The 21928-nt window shown below is 35.7% G+C and overlaps 1 protein-coding gene across 1 annotated transcript; it reads left to right on the forward strand.

The window, feature by feature from the left end:
* Positions 1-10303: 10303 nt before the first annotated feature.
* LOC149413571 (uncharacterized) lies at positions 10304-20834 on the forward strand. Its single transcript, XM_089644425.1, has 5 exons — positions 10304-11159; positions 12487-12708; positions 13701-13955; positions 18898-19027; positions 20774-20834. Exons 1-5 carry the CDS (start codon positions 10922-10924, stop codon positions 20832-20834), a joined length of 906 nt encoding a protein of 301 aa, XP_089500551.1. The 5' UTR covers positions 10304-10921.
* Positions 20835-21928: the final 1094 nt, after the last annotated feature.

Consider the following 21928-nt stretch of genomic DNA (forward strand, 5'->3'; position numbering starts at 1 on the left):
TCAAAGTACGGTGTCTCCGCATATGAAAAAAGTTGGTCTGCCTGCTCTAAGTGGTTGCAACTTCGAGTTATAAAGCTTACAAGATTAGGCTACATTGTTTCGAAAAAAAAAAACGATCAGAGAAATTGTCAGTTTTAGTATATATTCAAAGTATGGCCTCTCCGCAGATGAAACAAGTTGGTTTGGCGGCTCTCAGTGGTTGCATTTCAGAGTTATGATGCGCGCAAGTCATTGCATTGTTGCGAAAAAAACGATAACAGAAATGGTCAGTTTTAGTACCTATTCGAAGTATGGTGTCTCCACAGGTGAAACGAGTTGGTCTGCCTGCTCTCAGTGGTTGTATTTCAAAGAAAAAAATAACAGTAATCAATAAAATAAAAAAATTAAATCGAACAAATCCAATTTTTATTAATTCAACTTCCATAATCTAAACATCTTTGGGTAAAATCACAGATTAATCATTTTGTAGAATATTACTAAGGCTTAAAGAGTTAAATATTTACTTACTTCTAATATTCTTTTAATATTTTTATGAGCTTTTTCATTAGTCACATCAAAACATCATGGATTTTGGCGATAAAAGTAAAAAATAGCTTAAAAAAGGGGTCTACGGTATCGTATACCGTTTACCTAATTCGAGTTTGAGGGATTTCTTAACGTACTTCGAAAAATGGTGTTCAGAAAACATAAAAAAAGACAACCTAATATTATAGTAGGAGATTTCAATATAAACATGAATAAAAATGCAGACATCTATACAAAAAACTTAAAAACTTAATCATTGAATTCAATGGGATGAAACAACTGGTAAAAGATCCCACTAGAGTAACTCTAACATCAAGTACATTAATTGATCTGGTGATAACAAATGTATTTGAACTACAGGTAAATCTATTAGATGCACCCAGAATCACAGATCACTCCATAATTCAAATTATAGAGCAAAATCGAAATACGAAAAAACATTTTATAAACACCAAAGCTTATCGGAACTATGCAAAATATGACGAAGAAGAACTAAGATTACAACTCAGAGCACAAAATTGGAATGGAATAATGGAATTAGATTTTGATATTAAGGTAGAAACATTCATAAAAAACTTAAAATATTCAATTTCAATATTCAAGATTTCTTTTTTAACTTGGATAGATTTAACTTAGATTTCGTCATCTTCTTCCTCGCTGCTTAGGCACGTAGACGAGGAGTCTGTAATGTGATAAAATAACTGTAAAGTTTGATAGAAAAAATGACGATTTTGATGATATGAAAATTATTATACATATGTATATATAAAAAACAGAAGGAAACGAACTCTTGTATGTATAGCTTAATGAGATTTATGGTTTAGATACGTAATATGCCATTAATAAGAAACAAATACATGCAAACTTTTCGTTTCCTAACGATTTTTACCTATACATCCGCAATCGTATAAAACTTACCACTGACATCACCAGAAATATTGTCATTTTCTGACTCCGTTACAGTAACATCAGATACTTTATCTGGTAGTCGGTTCCCTGCATACCAGATAGGGACATATTTGCCGTGTTCTTCTTTCCACCCATGTTCAATTGGCAATAGATAGCTTGGAGGATTTTTGGTTGAATTTATCCAGATATTTGATACGTATTTAGCTCTAAGTATCTGTTGAACTAGTTCGATTTCAGACGGTGGCAAAAAAGCAGCATCAAAATTCATAAGAGTTTTGTTAAATTTTTCATTCTCTTTATTGGGCTCAATTTTTTGAGGAAAATCTTATGGCGGGCCTCGTTTACAGATTTACTCTTCACACCATATAACTCACATATGAATTGTTCAATTTTGCATTTGATTTCATTTGTCAATGGAGCATTAGAACTTAGCTCTATTAGAGCCTCTTGATAAACTGTGTTTTTACTTAGGATATTGTAAGGTTTTTGTTTGCCCTTTCTATAAAATGCAGGGGTATAATCACACCCTGTCAAAGCATGAAACGCTGGCAAACTCTTTGCCAATGTAGCACCAATACTGAGATAAATTTTGTTAACATTTACAATACGTCGTTTGGCAAGAGTGCCGGATTCAATAAATATTTCATGCTTTTCGAATTTGTCCAAATTTCCCAGTAAAATGACGATTACATCAGTGTCAGAAGTTTTAATCAAAATATTAGATGGTTCTTGAATACTGTATATGTGGTATATTATTTTTGTATCGGTTTCTTCGTGGTGCCCACACATCAAATTAGGGTTATCGTTTTGCACAACCTTTTTGCCGTCGCTTTGATATTCATACGAATAACAATTATTTTCAAAGTTGAGATTAACCGTGCTTCCAGAAATGACTAGACTAGCCTCCTCAGAACTCCAATATTTTATGAAAAAATGCACGAGTTCTTCTTTGAATTGTGTAATTCTTAATTCTTTGACGAAATTTCTCGGTCTGATTTGTTTTGGCGATGTTATTTTATACTGTGTTTTGGGGGTAGCTTTGTGCCCAGCTCTCATTTCACGTTCAAAATCTTTGATTGAGGGTGATAAATAAGAATCAAATATTACATCGATACGGTTTGCTTTGTAGCTCATACATTTTTTCAAAATGTATAGCGACATTTCACCAAATGTTTTCACATGCACTGGTATTAAATGGAGAATGTAGAATCCATCTACAATCACAACATCAATTTTTTGTGGCGTATTGGCATTGGCTGTTTTTTCCAATATTTTCATGAGTGCAGCCTTGTTAGTCTTCATCAAGGAACCATCTAAATGACTCATTGAAGGTGACGATGAAGATAATGGATATTCCAAAACTTTTGGCAAATCTAGTTTCTGATTAAGGGAAATTCCTAAAAGACGACCGAAGACGTTTCGTTCTGCTTTTATAACTTGCAGTTTTTGTGCTGCTTTACATGGCTTTTTTGATTTATCTGAACAGAAATTCCTGATTTCATTGCGTTTTATTGGTTTCTCGAAACGGTCGGGATTTTCATTACATTGAGATATAAATTCTTTTCTCTGATTTTCTCCTGTAGCCTCTATATTGAGCAGAAAGTCTGCGGTTTCATTCGTTACTGAATTCCCAGTGACAATATTGTACAGTTCGTCTTTATCGTCTTGATAATCAAAGGGATTGCCATAAGATTCTACAGTATCGACAAGTTTCTTCACTGCCTTTTTGTTTTTGGAAATGTTGGCTGTCTGCAGATCAGAGGTAACGTCTTGTACCCTGGTAATATTAGTTTCTTCTAAAACATGAGTTATAATGGTGGATCTCAGTGCATGGCTTTTTGCCCAACGCTGTCGGCCTGACAAGGAATTAGTAAAATGGCTAACACCAGACAATCGCTTAGCAGCATCGGCGTTTATGGTTTGTTCTAGTGTTAAATCAACGGGTTGTCTAGAAAACGCTTTGTCAGTGCGCTTGATACCCAAGTCATGACGTTTTAAATGAAGCTCGAGGCCTGGGTGAGTGTCTTGGACTTTTAATATGTCGTCATGGTGCTTTGTGAGCCATCGCGCATAATTTGGATGATTTAGTATGAAAAATATATTATTAATTTTTGGAAGTACATATTTGTAAAGCTCAAAATTGTTTTCTCGTATCGATCGGCTCAAAAGAAAGTAATACTCGATCAGATTTATATATTGCATGTAAAATTGTGCCGTTTTGCCGTGTTCTCCGTTTTGAGTTTTTTCTCGAAAAATTCTGTATTTAGAGATGATTTCTGATAAAAAGAAATTGTCAACATCGACCAAGATGTTTCCAGAACTGTCCATTCGTCTATTTTTTATTTCTTGCAGTTCTTCTACCAAATATGGTGACAATTGTAGATTTTCCTCTTTTAAAAAGAATTTAAAATGGATTAATTGTAAGGCCAGTGAAATAATAGGGCGAAGTCTCTTGCATCGATTGTAATGCGTACCAGACATGAATCCATTAAGAGACCCATTGGCTAGCAAATCAGCTTCGATTAGCATATGCGTCAAACCACAATCATCTATAAATTTTCCTTTAGCTTTGAAATAGGCCAGGATGATATGAAATGTGCCAAGAAAAATAAAAAGATTGTCAAAATTTGGCCGTTCTGTGGATTGTATTTGTAATGCCACTTTTACAATTGCAAGATCATATGTAACACATATATATTCCTGACCACACTCTTCGGCTATACTTTTTGCTTGTTGCATTGTTGTTTTAACAACGGAAGTGTTAGTGGGAGACATGTTTATTGGGTTCAAATAAGCTATTTTCTGTTTACTGGTTTGATCATTCATAGTGAGGTTATTAAATCCTACCCACATAGGAGTATTCTCGATTTCAGCAGCATGACACAAAACCCATAATAAATCTCTATTCTTTGCATTTATTTTGACAGATTCAGTTGTTTTACGTAAGTCACTATCAAGTAAAATCATACTGTCACTCATTCTTGGTTTTTTAATGGGATGATCTATATTAATGTCAATCACGTCGAATGCCCTTCTTCTTTTGCCTTTAGATGGTTTCATTGACAAGTCAATAGGTTGATTTCGTATGGAGTACTGTTCTTCATTTTGAAAAATAATTCCTACTGTGTCATGCAATGTATTTTTTCCAGAAGGTGTGTCTACGTAACGGTCAAAATTATCGAAAGCTACTCCAGTATTTAATTGAGGACATGGAATTATCCCAGACGGAATGAATGTTGTTATAGATTCATCGATGGAGGCATAGGTAATTTCAGTTTCTAATTCTTCTAATAAAGTGTAACTAGGTATCTGACCATATTTGTTCAAAATGTTCACAACTTTTCTGCTGTTAGTTAGACTTTTAATAGCCATTCCCAGAGCTAATTGTTTAGAAGGCTTAACATGTCCATTTGTCACAGCGTAAATTTGATCCTGGCTTATCGATTCAGCTTTCTTTAAGCAAGTCTCAGACAACTTTTTTTTTGTGCGCGAACCGATGCCAAGGAGCTCCAAGTTGAATTTTTTAAGAGCATCGGGTATATTACACTCGCCTTGGAGTAATTTCTGCACTGAACAAGTGGTTGGTAGGGGAGTTTTAGGCAGGGAAAGAATCTCTTTTCTCAATATATTAGCAGCAGACGTGAGAATATCTCTTTTCACTAATTCCTTCTGTTTCGACATCACGAAATCAATTGGCAAACCCGTTCTGAAAACTAACTTACGTCCATTTATTTCTTCTATAGTTAAAACGCTTCGATCAAATGAGGCTCGAATTTTCTGTTCTAATCTCGAACATGTAATATTATTTTCAGTGCTATAATACTGCAGAGAAGATTCATAATGTTCGTGAAGATTGGACATTAAATGAATATTATTGCCATGAATTATGTCGTTTATGAATTCATACAATTTTTGTAAGGCATTTTTATGGCTCTCGCGTATAACGTGCCACACACCGTCTTTTTCATTGGACTGACAGTTGGATATTTTTTCAGTTCTTCTAAAAAAATCTTTCAAACAATTAGTGTGATAAAATAATGGAACACTTGTCTGTGAAATTTTATGTTGTAAATTGACTTCGTTAGATGCTAACGATTTCATCAGTATCTTTTCGCGGGTTTCATTTGATTGCAAACAGTGCATCTTTTCAAATTTTTTATGTGATTGTTTACGCTGGTGATCGCAGAATAAGCATATAGCTTTGCAACTAGACGTACTTGGTGATGACAATGTCTCCGCTTGATTATCTGAAGTCTCGACTGGCAGAAGTGTTAAACTGTTGGTCTCAGGAGTAGATATTATTGTTTTTTTCACTGCGGTAAATTTTTTATAGCACGATAGATGATATACGGCAGTACTGTCACAATCATTTGGTATTTTGATATGAGCATGTTTCAAATTACGGTTAATACGAACTGTTAATATATCACGACACTTTTCTAAACTGTTTTTATTAAAAGGCAGCACTTTTTCGTCCATCTTACATTCACAAAACAGGCATGTAGTATTTATGTTCGACATTATTGTAAAAGTGGGAGTAACGGGTAATAGTATTAAAAAATGCACCAAAACAAGCGAAAGCACACCCCCTCACAACGATTGTACTGCGCACACTGACGCGGGACGCGGGCCGCAGGGCCGGACGCGGGCGGAGGAGGATTAAGGATTTCTAGAATCTTGTCATACGAGAAGCATAATTAAATAATTTTACTCTTCATCACAGCGCTACTTTTCAGGATAGCGTTTTGCCTCCTCTGTAAATATTCTTAACTGACCTGGGGTCTCTAATCATTATTTTTCAATTCAAAAACCTTCTACTCCTGCTTCAATCGACTTCCACGCAGTTTTCCTACCTTTTATACCATTTGCCGCTAATCACTTCAATCGGAGTACCCACTTCTGCCATCTGCCATTAATTCCAAGTGCAAAATTGACAGTTTAAAACAAACCTCATACAATTTCACTGTTTCCAAAAGATATTTTCAACATCGTGTTTTATTATAGTTGCATCAGCGGAGCAGGCTGAACCATTTTTCAGAGATGACTATTTCTACTCCACCGAATTTAAATCGTTCTACAAAGAACACAAAGCGGCGCTGGGCTGGAGAGAGGCGGTGTCCATGTGTTCCTTGGAAAGCGCTGAGCTCGTGGTGCCAACATCTGAGGACGAGATTGGCGCCCTGCTAATCTACATGGCCAGCACCACCAGCAATGTGTGGATTGGGGTACATGACTTATTCCAACAACAGAACTACATGGCAATTAATGGTATGTAACCATGTTTTAAATGTGTAAAGTTTAGCATATACATGTAGCCACTTTTTATTGAGTTCCTCTAAAATATCTCTAAAGCCGGCGCCAGACATGTGTTCAAATAAGTGAACACTTATTTGAAGACTTTGCTCACACATTTGGTCACTTATGTGTGTCTCTGCCAGATATGTGTTCAAAGATTTGATCACTTCTTTGAGCTCACAGTTCTCACATAACATGGACGACGATTTGGTCGACACAGTTTGCTTATATTATTTATGTGCTAGTAATTATTTATTACACGTGCAAATAAATAAACGAAAACAGCCAAAACGAAGACGTGAATGGATGTGTGAAATGTATCGTAATAGAACAAGGTAAGTGAATTTTATTTATTTTATTTTAACAGCTAACACAACACTTACAAAAATAAATCAGGAAAAGTCACCGTATATAGAACAATGTTGATAATGCTTTCCTTTTAGTCGTTTTTATTTAAAAACTGTTTTTGTTTTAGAGATTCCATGAAAAAAATGCTTGATGAAATGATGCCTAGACGAGTGGGTTACTTCAGTAATTTTTGCAGAGTGTCTTCTGAAGACTTTGAAATGCTATTACAAAAAGTTTCTCCTTTAATTTCAAAACGGCTCTCCACGGCGACGCTCGCGCTACTGGGCTTCGCGCAGTGTGGCAGGCATGCAAACATTTTGACTTTGATCCCTTTGATGTGCGCCAAAGAAACCGACACGGAACGGCAAAGCGCACTTAAGTGCGCAAATAAGTGAACACAGTATCAAATGCCCGTGCCACACATGTGAACACTTATGTGGACACTTCTTTGAACACATGTCTGGCGCCGGCATAAGACATCTTAGATCAGCAACATGGAGGTTGGCACACGTCCAATTTTGTTATTTCCGTAATGGTTATTTAATGTTTTCGTCAGTACTGAACACGCCAGTTCATTTCATTATTTTAGAAATGTTTCAAAATACTTTTTTTAATTATTATTTATTTATATTGCCTGTCTTGATGATAACAGACACCGGTAGTGTAGAAAGTATTTGGCGTTTTATATATTTTTTAATAACAACATGAAAAAGTTAAGAAAAGTAAATATTATCATTCTATCGTAAATTTTTTTTCTATAATTATTTAGACTTTAAAAATTGAAAATAATTATGAAATGCGTACGTATCAAAGCGGATGAATGAAAAAGATAGAAATTTTGAAAAAAAAAATTCTCAGTGCTCGCAAATTCGAACTTTTAAAAAGGTTTTTAAATATCGGAAAAATGTAAAATATTTATTTTTATTTTTGTAATAATAATTGATTTCACCCATTCAAATGAAATAGTAGAAGACATTTAATTACGGACTATTTTCGTTCTCAACTCTTTGTAGGCATTCCAACATCAGAGTTATACTTGAACCATCCAGAGCCCAACCCGGGCGATGGACGCGACTGTGTGCGAATGCTGCGAAACGGACAATACGCCGACGGGCCCTGTGAGGCGGCCAGCCTGTTTATCTGTAAGAAATCCCTCAGCACTCTGACAGCTAATGTGGATTGTGGAACCTACGATACGGGTATGGAAAACAACTCCATTAATGTAATTTGTTACTGAACACTTTAATGATTAATTCCAACTCTAGGTACTAGAACACCACTTCTACTTTTAAGAGGAAGCTACAAGCCAAAAATGTGTATATTCTTGGTATACCTTATTAAGTAGGTAATAGGCATTAAAATCGCTTGACAAACGGAGTCTAGAAACGTTCGATTTCAAGCACAAAACTGTTTTTTTTAAATTTATTTTGTAAATAATTTTATAAGAAAGCAAAAAAGTTAATGAAGTGAAACTGTCACAGATAATCTTAGCTATAATACTGTATTTTTTTAAAGTTTTTTCCTTTACGCGTTCATACATTTCTATTGAAAAAAAATGTTTTAGTAGTTTACATTTACATTTTTTATTGGGTAATTTACTATTTTATTTGTATTCTAATCGGATACACGGACACAATCACTACAACTTTTGGTTTATCTCTTCAGTGACTAAAGCACAACGATAGAGAGATGTAAAATTTGCCCCGATTAGAACCATCGCACTCAACACAACAATTTGTTTTCCTTGTATTCCACGGGAATTTAATATTATGTAAGAACTTTTCATGAATAACATAATCTATTCAATATAACTAACACGATGTTTAAATTTTTTACCAGAATATAAAAAATTTCCTGCAATGGATGATCGTTGTTTCAAATTCCATCGTACGCCAAAGTCGTGGTACGATGCCTTTGAAGTCTGTTCGGCCGAACAAGGTCATCTCGTGGTCCTCAACAGTGCGGAGGAGGCTCAACACTGCTTGGACGCGTTTAATGAATATGCCGGAAGCTCACTGGATACCAACTTTGACAGGAGTCATATTTGGCTTGGGTTTCATGACTTGATTCTTCCAGGACAATATGAAACCATCTACGGTATGTTTCGAAGTTTACTTATTAAACCTTATTATTTTTTTTCCAGCCCTTGCTTACTTTATTTCGTTTATTATTATCGGTTATAATCTGTCATGATTATTCCTCATTATTTCTAGAGCCTTCTGGATGTGGGCGTTTTTATTTTTATTACAGTGTTGCTAATTCAGCATTAAATCACGTTAAATCACATTTTTACAAGCTCCCCGTAGATATAAATAATTTGAATGTCTATGATGCTCATCCATTCGAAGGCGGCAGTTCTTTCCGGAAAATCAGCCCGGTACAAGCCGTCCAGGGCCCGAGCAATCGCAATACTTACCCAATATATAGCAATTAAGATATAAATAAATACTCAATGTAGGAGGACCTTATAGCAAATAGGTGTAATATCTTTGGGGATGCTATGAAGACACGGTACTCGGGAAATAATGTATCAATGGTTCTGTAGGGCCCTAACCTTGGAGAGTGTCCCGGCTAGGTGCCAAAAATGATACACATTGAGGACACGGGAATTAAAAAAAAATCAAGTTTTTATGTAAATAGAAAATATTGCTTGCCACATAATGAAGGAGTTAGCTAGGATTGGATTGAACACGCGACGCCTGTGTGGGAGCCCAACGAATCTGTCCACTCGGCCACTACCGGGCTAAGCTGACATGTTTTAAAGGTTTCCGTTTTAAAAAATATTGAAAAATTTCCATTTAAGAAAATGATAAAGGGTTTCCGTCTAAATATTGTTGGAAAACTGACTTTCCGAACCGTCTTTGTGAACGTGTTAATTAATATTCCATCCCTTCAAGAAAAATTTGTTCCTGCGACGCTTTTGTGTGTCTTTCTGGCAGTTATAACTAGCTTTCTACTCCATTCGCACTGGTCACTTACTTCAGTTGGGGATTTCATAGATCCACAGGCTTCGAGATTATTGAGGAATTGGAACTAAATTGCGGCAGTTTTTGCCCCTTCCGAAGATTGGCTGTACCCATTTAATTGTTTCCGGACTACGGATTCTTGGAGTCCATTCAGAACTCCATGCAATTGAAATCCACAGGGAAGCAACTATGAATTGAAATGACAATTATTTAACCTCTGTTTGTGTTTCAAGTATCTTGTTCATATTGTAGGACAGAAGCTAGAGAAAGCGGGCTACAGCGAATGGCAGGACGGGCAGCCCGACAACATCAATAACGAAGAACACTGTGGCACTCTGATGGTAGGCTTGGGTAGAAAGCTGAACGAAAAATCCTGTGAGACACGGCTCCTGTTCATGTGCGAGAGGAAAATTTCACACGATAAGAGAGGTCTCATCAATCCAGTTTATATTTGTCCTGCAGGTAAGCATAACATTATAGAACCAACTCAATTTCAGGCTAAATTGCAAAAAAAATCCAGTTACATTTTAAATACAACTTTCTAAAGAAGCAAACTTGTATCCTAAGCAATACTCACTTTATAACATGTCACTAAAACTCAAGCAATCTATTCATTTAAAATATAATACAACAATGTTTTATTTAATGATATTCAAGGATTTTCCTTCCTCTCCAAAGAAGACAATATGGTTGAGTGTGAAACTGATTGCTTTTATTCTCACATTGTGTTCATTGTGTAATTTAGACCAATTTAATATTTTATTAATAAGTTTTTTTTAACGATAATTGAGAAAATTTACTTATTACAACAGTTGTCTGCGTTGTTACACTACCGTTTATTTTTACTTTTCTTTGCAGGATATAAAAATTATCCAGCAATGCCAAATATCTGCTTTAAACTTCATACCACAGCTAAATCCTGGATCAACGCATTTAGAGTGTGCGAAGCTGAACAAGCCCACCTTATAATACTGGACAGCGCTGAGAAAGCCAAACTTAGCGTAGACATATTTACGAAATATACCCGTGCTAAATCACAGATGTGTGTTTTTTATACAGACGGTTTTATGGTGGCCGTCAATAATTGGTTAACAAAGCAATACAGGACAATCGATGGTGAGGGCAACACTATTCTTTGGTATTTTATAAGTGAATGTACAGGTAAACAATTTTAAAGAAACCCTTGCTTGTGTAGTGATGAATCCCCACTGAATGAAAATAATATTAAAACTTTTTTATAATTTTTTTTTTAAATTTTTTGACACATCTTTGATACTTGATATTTTACTTCATTTAGAATAGACTTGATACTAGATAATCTCCAAAATGAAAAGCAGATATATTTTTAGGCACATAAAGGTTTACTTGGTATTCTCCACAATGAAAACTAATTTCGTTAAATAGTGTATTCAGAATTTGTTCAGACCGGATATCTCGTTGTTTACACTACCCACCTGCAACCACATCTCGTTGTTTACACTACCCACCTGCAACCACATATCGTTGTTTACACTACCCGCCTGCAACCACATCTCGTTGTTTACACTACCCACCTTTTTTATTTTTTATAGTGAATACCTCACAAGAGTCCCAACTGCTCCCGTCTGGAGCCAGTGAGACTATGGCATCCCCAAATTGGGGGATGTTGTGAAGCTGAAGGTAAGTGGGGAAGAGAAAGAGGAAGGTGGGGAAGTACCTGGCTTTTCAGATCTAGTCACTAAACACGGCTAAAGCCATTTGGAGCAATGTTTCAATTCTGAATGGTGGTCTTACACCAGGGCGATACTGGTAGTATCTTCCACTCTGGAACGTGCCGCAAATATACTATATATTATTTTAATTAATTAATTGTGAAATAACACAAATTAATCAAATAAAATTTATTTGCGAACGCCGGGTTCGAACCCGCGACCTTCGGAATGGCAGTCCAATGCGTTACCACTGGACTATGCCGGCCGTCAGACCTGCAACCACATCTCATTGTTTACACTACCCACCTGTAACCACATCTCATTGTTTACACTACCCACCTGCAACCACTACACTGTGATTAAATCGAATATAACCCATTCAATAATTATAATTTAACTGTTTTGTCTTTAATAATCGAATACTCTGGAATTTTTACCTTACCTACTAGTAATCACCCCCCTAAGCGTTTCAATTCTTTATTTCTCTAACATTATATGACATTATATTTAAAAAATATTCTGACAAAGAAACTCGCTTTCGAAAGATGGCAATGCTTTTGATTAAATAGTGTAAACAAAGTAATTTATTTAATTTAAATTAAAATGATGTTATTTATATTATTATATATGTACTATAAAATTAGAACTTGGCGTGAGCGTTTTTGACTCCAGTCCCCGGCGAGGAAGGTTTAATCCTCGGTCAAACCATTGTTTTTATCGATTTTAAAAGTGTTGCAATCTGTATTTTTCAGGAAGGACTCTCCTGGATGCAGGCTACAACGACTGGGCCCCCGGGAGTCCCTCCAACGGAACGGATCAATGCGGGGCGCTCTTGCAGCACAATGACACCTCGCGCGGGTCCTTCCAGCTGAACGTTGTACCATGTGTGTCATTGGAACTATTTTTCATTTGCGAGCAGTACATATCAAATCCGAAGGAGGACTTCTGCGCTATCAAATCATGTTCAGGCAATGGTATGAATAAACTTCCATTTGATATTATCAAAGCACATCATTTATCATGTCCCATTACGTAACCTCCCATGTTTCACCTTGTTCTTTATACTCTAGCTCTGTCGCTTTACCGACCTTAAACTACGTTGTAATAGGGTGTTTGTCGACGTCTCCTGGTTCCACAACGTGGTACCTCAGATACAGACTAATCGGAATATTCACACCAAAGACCATTCGGCGTTTCTTCGCACTCTTCACTTCCAAACAGCTATACACTTTTTAATTTTAAATGCTCCGAACTGTATATTTGTTACTGAGTGTAAATATATGTGTACTGTTTCCAGGGACACTGGAGGGTCACTCATAATAATTTAATGTAACTTCTTTCCATTAGAAAAAATCTTATTAAACGAAGACGTAGGAGGTAAACACTCAGTTACCTTATACCGTCGTTGGGAAAGTGGTGACGCTCCTGCTATGCTCCCAGTGAGACTATGATATCCCCGACTGGGGTATGTTGTGAGGTTGAAGGAATTACGGATGGGAAGGAGATGGGGAAGAGGAAGGTGGGGGAGTGCCTGGCTATTCAGATATGGTCACCAAACACGGCTAAAGCCATTTCATCTAACGTTTCAATTTTGAATTGTGTTATTACACCAGGGCGATACTGAGAGTACCTTTCACTCTGGAACGTGCCGCACGTATACTGTATATTATTTTTAATGAATAAATTGTGAAATAACACAAATTCATCAAATAACACAAAATTCATCAAATAATGCAAAACTTACTTGCGCACGCAGGGATTTGAACCCGCGACTTTGGAATTGCTATTCAAGTGCCTTAGCCCTCGGCCATGGAGGTCGTCCAAAAAGCCATTTACTCCCAACAGCTGCAAGTATCTCCAACGGAGGCAGGTTCCTTGTTAAGTCCAACTAACTCCTAATTTCCCATCACCATCGGTCAGTTAAAAATTTGAAGTTTAAATTGCAGATGTCTATTATCTGTTACAGGATATAAACACTATCCATCGATGCCAGAGAGTTGTTATAAACTGCACACCAACATCTCCAGCTGGAACAACGCGTTGAAAGTGTGTGAAGCTGAACAAGCTCACCTCATTGTTCTGAACAGTGCTGAGGAAGCTCAACTCTCCACGGATATATTCCTAGAGCATGCTAATACAACGTCAGACAGCATTGATAAGGACTCATTCTATGTGGGCGTTACTAACTTAGTGACTATAGGAGAATTTAGAACAATCGATGGTAATAACAACAGTGTAATATCTCTATATGTACTCAGTGTGAAAGTATTTACTTTCTTATGCGTTTTAACACGTTGCTTACGGGGTGCACATATTTGTGCGTTTCAGAAACCTTACATTGCGGCGGGGCGCACATTTTTGTGCATTTCTACGATCTTCAACTTCACATACAAAAAATACGTCTTAACTTGTAATTTCTTCTGTTATATTGGCTTTGCTGTGTATCGGTTAGGTGTCGCTATTATAAACACAGCATTATGGATTCTTCTCTGGTTCAAAACATTGCTAAAAGTCATCATTAATTTCAATGAAATATTGGAAATTAATTTTAAACAAAGACAATAGTTGGTATTTTTTCTTCCTCGTCAAAAAATGAAATAAAATATGTAGAACATTGACCTTTACTTTAGTCGATAGCTGATACTTATGACGCAATAAACTCAAGTGAGGAAACCCTAATATCATTTTTTATTCGCAGCTGTTGTGATTTCAGCGCTTGTTAAACTATTATTGTATTTTTTTTTTTTTTAACTTTTGTGATTTGTTTTTACGCCTTTTGGGATTGCGATTTTTTTTTATAAACCTAAAATGGACGATAGAGAGTATACTTTCGTCGAAGAACATTTTGAAGACTATCTTTCAGACAGACGTACCCAATGACGCTGAAGAAGAAATCAATGACCTTCACGAAGATTACAGTGAGGCTGAAGAAAACGAAGAAGATGATGAACCAATTTTACGTAGAAGTTCAAGACCGCGTGTCATGCGCATATCATCCTCTGAAGAATCTTCAGAAGACATCCCTGATATAACCCTGGATTGGTCAGAATTTGATCCTCCTAAGAATTTGCCTGATTTCGAAGGTGTACCGGGTCTAAAAATTTTCCCTGAAAATCGATCAAGTGTAGGGGATGTTACATCGCTATGTATAGGAGATGATTTGTTCTACAAAATAACCAATGAAACAAACATATACCATGAAAGAAATCATCACAAGTATGCGACATCAGCTCACGCCCTAAAATGGAAAGATGTAACTATTCAAGAATTAAAAAAATGGTTTGGCTTAGTTCTTATAATGCGCTAGTGCGAAAAAATACCATAGGCGATTATTGGTCCACAAATCCTCGGATAGAGACCCCATATTTCCGAAAGACAATGAGCCGCGATAGATTTCGACAAATTTTACGAAATCTCTATTTTTCTAATAATGACAAAATTCCGACCGCTAGCACAAACCGTCTGATCAAAATTCAAACTGTAATCGACTACTTCACCAAGAAATTCCAGGAAGTGGATACGCCAAATCAAAATCTATCGCTAGACGAAGGGATAATTCCGTGGAGAGGTCGTCTGAAATGTCGCTTGTACAATCCCATGAATATTGTAAAATATGGATTCCTGAATAGGATGATTTGTGAATCAAAGAGTGGATATATCTGTAATTTTAAATTATATTTAGGTATAAGTGCTACGTTAGATTCCACAATAATCCAATTGCTGTCACCGTACCTAAATAAATGGTATAATATCTATGCGGATACTTATTACAATAGTGTGCGTTTAGCCAATCATCTAATTGGGTTAAAAACTTGAATCTGCGGCACAATTAGAAAAAAATCGTGGCATACCGCCAACACTAAAAATATACGCCTTAAAGTCCAAGAAACCACATATCTACGAAAAGGGGATGTACTTCTTCAAATGTGGAAAACCAACAAGAAAAGAGATGTAAGGATGATCTCTACGATACACCAAGCGAATATAGTGGATACGGGAAAAATTGATAGAACAACAGGGTTGCCCATCAAAAAACCAAAATGCATTGTAGATTACAATAATTTGATGAATGGTGTTGATCTTGCAGACCAACAATCCAATATACAGAAAATCTTTAAAGTGGACCAAAAAAGCCTTCTTATACCTTATTTATTGTGGAATTTTCAATGCTTTCCAAATTTAAAAATAACTTAACGTAACTAATAAACTTTGCTTCCGCGACTTTTTGTTACAAGTTGCAGAAACCTGGCTTGAAGATAGTTCTTCCGCAGCAGCGACACCGTCTACATCATTCACGCAAGATTTGCAAATAAGTACACCTACTTGTGTCACGGCGAGAACTCCTTTTTTTGATCCACATGATAGACTGTCTGGCATTTAGAAAAACCAAGAATTGGTAAAAATAACGAGTGAGAAAACTAAAAACTTAGTAAGACGCAATTGTCGAGTTTGTGCGAAGCTCAAAATACGGAAGTCAAGTGCGTTCATGTGTAAACAATGCAAAATTCCGCTTCATGTTCGTAAATGTTTCCAAACATACCACACCAAGAAAAAATATGTTTAGATTTAATTAGTTTTAGAACGTGTTCTATTTTTTCCTATCATATTTTATCCTATTATATTTTTTTCCTATTATATTATTGTAATAAGTAAACTTATTATAACCCCTGAGTCATTATTAAATATAAAATATTTTTTTATTACTAATTTTTGTTTTATTGATATAAGCTCCACAGTTTGAAGTTTGCTGACATACATCCGGTAGTGGGATTGCGATCTAATTTCGCCCGCCGCAAGTGGCAGTTTTTTAACAAACATCTCCGTAGCTAATGTGTTTACATTGCAGTAGGTACTTTAATTATATTCGTTTGATGGTTTTTGGAAAAAATAAATATCTCCAGATGTACAGGGTGTCCGAGGGTAAAGTGCGCTAACTTCAGGAGGTGATTCTAGATTATGATGTAAGTAAAAAAGATAAATAATTTTTTGGAAATTCCAATGTTTTTTCCGTAGAAGAATATTTATTTTCCGTACAAAAAATTAAGTTTTTTACCATTCCAACCTTAAAACGTTGTAATTTGGAAAAAAGTTATTTGTCTTTTTTACTTGTACTATCATGCAGAATCACATCCCAAAGATAGCGCACTATAATAACACGAACACCCTGTATTATGCCAAACCAACGTTCATAATTATTGTCAATAATGCTGGAGAAAAACAACTATTTTCGATTGATAAATTCCGGAACAAACGTTCATCACTTTTATTGTTGATGATGCTAGAAAACTATTAGTAAACATGGACATTAGACGAATATAGATGAAGTAATGGGCCTGCTTTGGTATCCGGGGAGTGTTTCAAAGGAGCCAATTAACATAGGTTTATTTCTTTTTCAAATACAAATCTTTAACAGTTACAAATAACGCATCAATAAATAAATGTTATAGATTAAATAGAGGCTATGTTGAATGGCTTTATGCAATGTATCGGTAAATAGTCAATTACCACCAGTGTTGCCAACTCAACTCTAAATCTAGCTTTAAAATATATATATACATATTAAGCTCCCTTTTGAGGAATTTAGCTTTTTTTTTTAAAAATTTGTTCAAATTTTAATAATAACTATTAAAAATATGTACCTACCGGTTCCATTGCTCTGAAATACTAATATTTTATTTTTGAAGAATCGTAGTTGTACGGGATCTGTCAACCTGCACAAGAGAAAATAATTAACAAAACTGTAAAATATGACACCGGCACACATTCACCTTTGTCTTCCGACTCTTGTAATTTTCTAATCTTTGAAAGCGTCTTGAAAAAGACGATATATATGTTCGAATTGTAATTTTGCACTTGAAAACGCCTTTATAAAGGCGGTTGGTTTTTTCTTAGTCGGTAAGTGTAGTCAGCCTTGGGAGAAGAAGTGATGCTCGCCGGTCGCGTTCTGGGGTGACGTCAGCAGAAGAGGTGGGGGGGGGCAAGATGAAATCAAACACAGCGTGTTGGTCCCAGGTAGCGAAGCGGGTCTAGCAGAGCGGACGGCAGGTGTTGACGGTTCCAGGGTCTGAAGCGAAAGAGGCCGGTACAAATGTGAGCGCTCTATTTATCTGGCCCGGTTCGCCCCTTGCCCGTTCTGTGTTTTAGGAACTTATTTTTTCGGCGTGAGTTTTGCCGTGTTATTACATGGACCAAGTTTATCTCAGAAACAAATGAATATTCTATAATATTATGCCTTATCTGCCTCTGTCGCCCTGCCAAAACCACGCTGTTGCAATATTCTTTATTTGGTTATAATAAGACATTTTCTACAAGATAAGTTGCCAAATCTCTTTAACATTTTCAGAGTTTTGATTATAAGTACATATCTTACATACTAAAAGGTTATAATTATATGAATATTTATTGGGAAAACATGTGAGCATATGTGTGTAAAACTAATTAGCTAAAATTATCTCCTATTATTACAGAAAAAGACTTGAAAATTTGTATTTTTTACAAATTTCTTGGATACACGTGGCCCGCTGAGCGGGTTTTGTGCTTAGCCAATCAGCGGCTGCGTAGCCAGAGTAAGATGGTTGCTTGAGTTGAAGCGAGACAACTGCCTTTTGGGTCCGAGCGATAAAATTTCCCGTTACCCGGTAGGGCAAGTTTTTTAAACATTAGTTTCCTCTCTGTAGGGCAGGTTTATCAACCCTAGTCTTTAAACGAAAAATGTTATGGATTTTTTTATTTTATATCTGGCACGTTTGATACAGTAGTAGCTCGGGTGACATCTAGATTAAAAATCAAGTTGGCAACACTGGTTACAAAACTAATAAATAATAACAACTAAATAAACATAATCATGATTTATTTTGGGGGTATTATGCCATGTTGCGCTGCCTCCGTATTTAGCCTAAAACCTACATATCTCGCAAGCCTGTGACAGACTACGCTATAGGCGCGCTATATTTTCGTGGCTTGGCCTATTTCAGCGTATCGCTCGCCATACATTACCAATGGTAGTGTATGGCGAGCGATATGTTGAAATAGACCAAGTCATGATGCGTATAGAGTTATATTATTTTTAAAGTCAGATTACCATGAAAGCACTCTTTTAAAGGACATGCCTTATTCGCATCTCGTAGTATTTTGTGTAAGATTTTTATGATTGTTTTTTGCAGGTAAAACTCTCTCGGAGGCGGGCTACAGCGACTGGCTCCCCGGGGAACCCACCGCTACGGGTTATCCCTGCGGGGTCCTCCGACAAAATTCGGGCGCCAAGCGCGGACTCTTCCAGCTATATAGTATTAGGTGTGATGATGGGTACTCATATTTATTTTTGTGTGAGAAAAATACTACCCAAAGTTATTGATAATGTTGCAAGCAAATAAATAAATCAACAATAAAACTATTTTCTTATTTCGATACCAGCTTGTTATTTCACATTTGACCAATTTTCCTCGCTTAGTATAATTATAAATACATATTATCAAACATTATAATCGTATTTTACCGCCTAGTTTCGTGACTAGTTTTCATTTACATCATCAGGACAATATAAATTTTTTTTTAAATAGTAAGCATAATAACAACTAACAGTAAGTATTGCTGTTAATAAATAATATATTTATTGGATAGAAAAACAATAGCGTGTGTTGCTTTTACATCCTACAGATGGCGCTGTTTAACAACAAACAAAAAAAATGTTTATCACGTCATGGGTGACATCTATATAATATAGGTATATAAAAACGAATACTTACATTTTTATTGATATAGATAGATGTGAAAATAATATTTTATGCAGGGTGTAACAGCACGTACCCGAAGGATTTTATCAATGACCCGCTAGGCTGTACCCACCTACTAACTTGCGACGTGAGATGGAAAAATGATTTTTTTTTGTATTTAATTGAAAAAAATATCAGCAGACATCAAAATGACATTTACTTATTTACTTCAAATATGCTCAGAAAATATTGATCAAAATCCATCGGGTGTGTGCTGTTACACCCTGTATATACAAAGTTATCAAAAGTGAGCTATTTTTTTAAATATATAGAAATAAGATAAGTGCATATGAAATAATATTTACATTATGTTTGTACATATTGTGAGATTTGACTACTACTCTTCCATGGAAGCATTAGCTTATGGCTGGAATAGGAATGTACAGTACATTATTGTAGCTATTTATAAGTAATTAATAATTTGGTAGGTACTTGTATATTGAGATGTATTGCGGAGAGAAAGTTTAAAAAATTTACATGTTTGTTAAAAGTGATATAAATGTAGGTAGTTAAAGCTTATCTAATATACTGTTAATAATAATAATGTATCTTCTCTCTCTCTCTCTCTCTTTCTCTCTCTCTCTCAAGAAGAGAGAGAATAGAAACTGTCACTTAAGGAAACATGGCAAATGAATGAGAAAAATATGTTGATTGTCTGTGGTAATTTTAACATCAATATCTTAACAAATCACAATTCAATATAAAAAAAAATCAACTTTATTAACATGATGACACTCCTCAACTTTAAATCCACTATTAATAACTATACTGGGGAAATATACAACCAAACACCATCATGCTTAGACCACATCTGGTGAAATGTACATCTAAACGTCATAAAAAATATAAAATCTACTGTTTGGCAAAAAAATATAACTGACCACCATGCATGTCTTATACTACATGAGACAAATGAAAAACTAAACCTAAAACCTAAATTAAGCTATTCATGTCACCAACAACTGAAAAATGGGAAGAAATATCAAAAAGTAATTGCGCTAACCAAAGCGCCATAATGTTTGAAAAAACTCTATCTTCACATATTAAAAAAGCTAACAACTAATCAGAAAGACTAAAAATAACTATTTATACTAAAAATATAATAGAAACTAAAGATAATAAAAAAAATCTGGTCAAAAATAAATGAGATGATAAATAAAAATAAGAAACCAGACCAAATATCTGAAATCACAGATGGTAAAAACATATTATAATGTACAAAAAGATGTCGTAATATATTAAATAACTTTATTGTAAATGTCGGCAGAAACCTTGCAAACTCCATTAACACGTCTAATTCGGATAATACAAACACACAACATCAATAGAATAACTTCTACCCGGTAACAGAATTTGACATTCTATTGCTGTACTGAAAGGAGGCTCTGCCCCCGGATTTGACAATATAGAGGTTAAGACAGTAAACATAATGAAACAACACCTAGTGTGACCTAGTGCAGTGTTCCGCAAAGTGTGCTCCGCGGCACACTGGTGTGCCGTGGCCATTTTTAAGTGTGCCGCGAGTCCCGCGTCACTTCTCACAAAGTGCTCTGTAAATCGGTCTTTACTTTTCTGTGCGGCGTGGCGGCCGGAGGTGGCGTGGGTGGGACTCGATCGCTGCGAAGTGGCCGTGTGCTACGCCGCTACGCTACATTATCACGTGATTGCGCACGAGCTATCGGGGTGCATGCGCGTGACAACATAACATTACGAATTACGACGGTGACGTTGCGCCCGCTTGTTTAGTAGTCATTCGTTAATGCTAGTGTTTGGTTGTGTCGTCGCGAACTTAATTGACTTTTTTAATTGCAAAAAAATATCCCATATTACGTGTATATAATGGATAAATTCGTTAAACGTACCGCAAGTTTGTCAAATGAAACTAATGATTCCCAAGAAGAAGCAGAGTCAACAAAGAAAAAACCTCAATTGGGGTTTTCAACTCTCACAACGATAAAGTCAAAAAAAAGGACGATCGACGAAGAGATGCGAGCAGCGTTATCAACGATTGATCCAAATTTTGATCGTCTGTGTTCAGTTAAACAGGCTCACATTTCGCATTAAACATCTTTTCATGTTATATTGACTTTAATAATAAATATTAATAAAATATTGTTTTTGGTAAATTTTGGTTCGGAGTGGCCACGCTTATTACGAATATTTTTTAGAAAAAAACTTTAGATATGCCGTAATTACTATAAAAGGAAACTTTTTGGCTTGGTGGCGGCGGAAAAAGATGCATTTTAATTATCAATTGCGTAAAATTAAAATTCACTTCTCGAACCGATTCGGTGACAGTTCGCGGTCATTCTGTCACTGTTATGTGATAAATACCAATCATAATTACACAAACCCGGCTAGACAAACCATGCTTTGCCAAACAAACCATTCAAAACCTGGGATGTTTTTTTAAATTATGATG

Source organism: Hesperophylax consimilis, chromosome 21 (assembly GCF_061612785.1).
Source record: "Hesperophylax consimilis isolate HC1 chromosome 21, BYU_Hcon_1.0, whole genome shotgun sequence".
Classification (NCBI taxonomy): Eukaryota; Metazoa; Arthropoda; class Insecta; order Trichoptera; family Limnephilidae; genus Hesperophylax; species Hesperophylax consimilis.

Coding starts and splice junctions, on each gene's coding strand:
- LOC149413571 (XM_089644425.1), top strand. CDS start 10,922: ATGCCAAATATCTGCTTTAAACTTCATACCACAGCTAAATCCTGGATC. Junction 13,956..18,897: donor AGAATTTAGAACAATCGATG/GTAATAACAACA, acceptor TGTTTTTTGCAG/GTAAAACTCTCTCGGAGGCG. Junction 19,028..20,773: donor TTCCAGCTATATAGTATTAG/GTGTGATGATGG, acceptor AAATGTCGGCAG/AAACCTTGCAAACTCCATTA.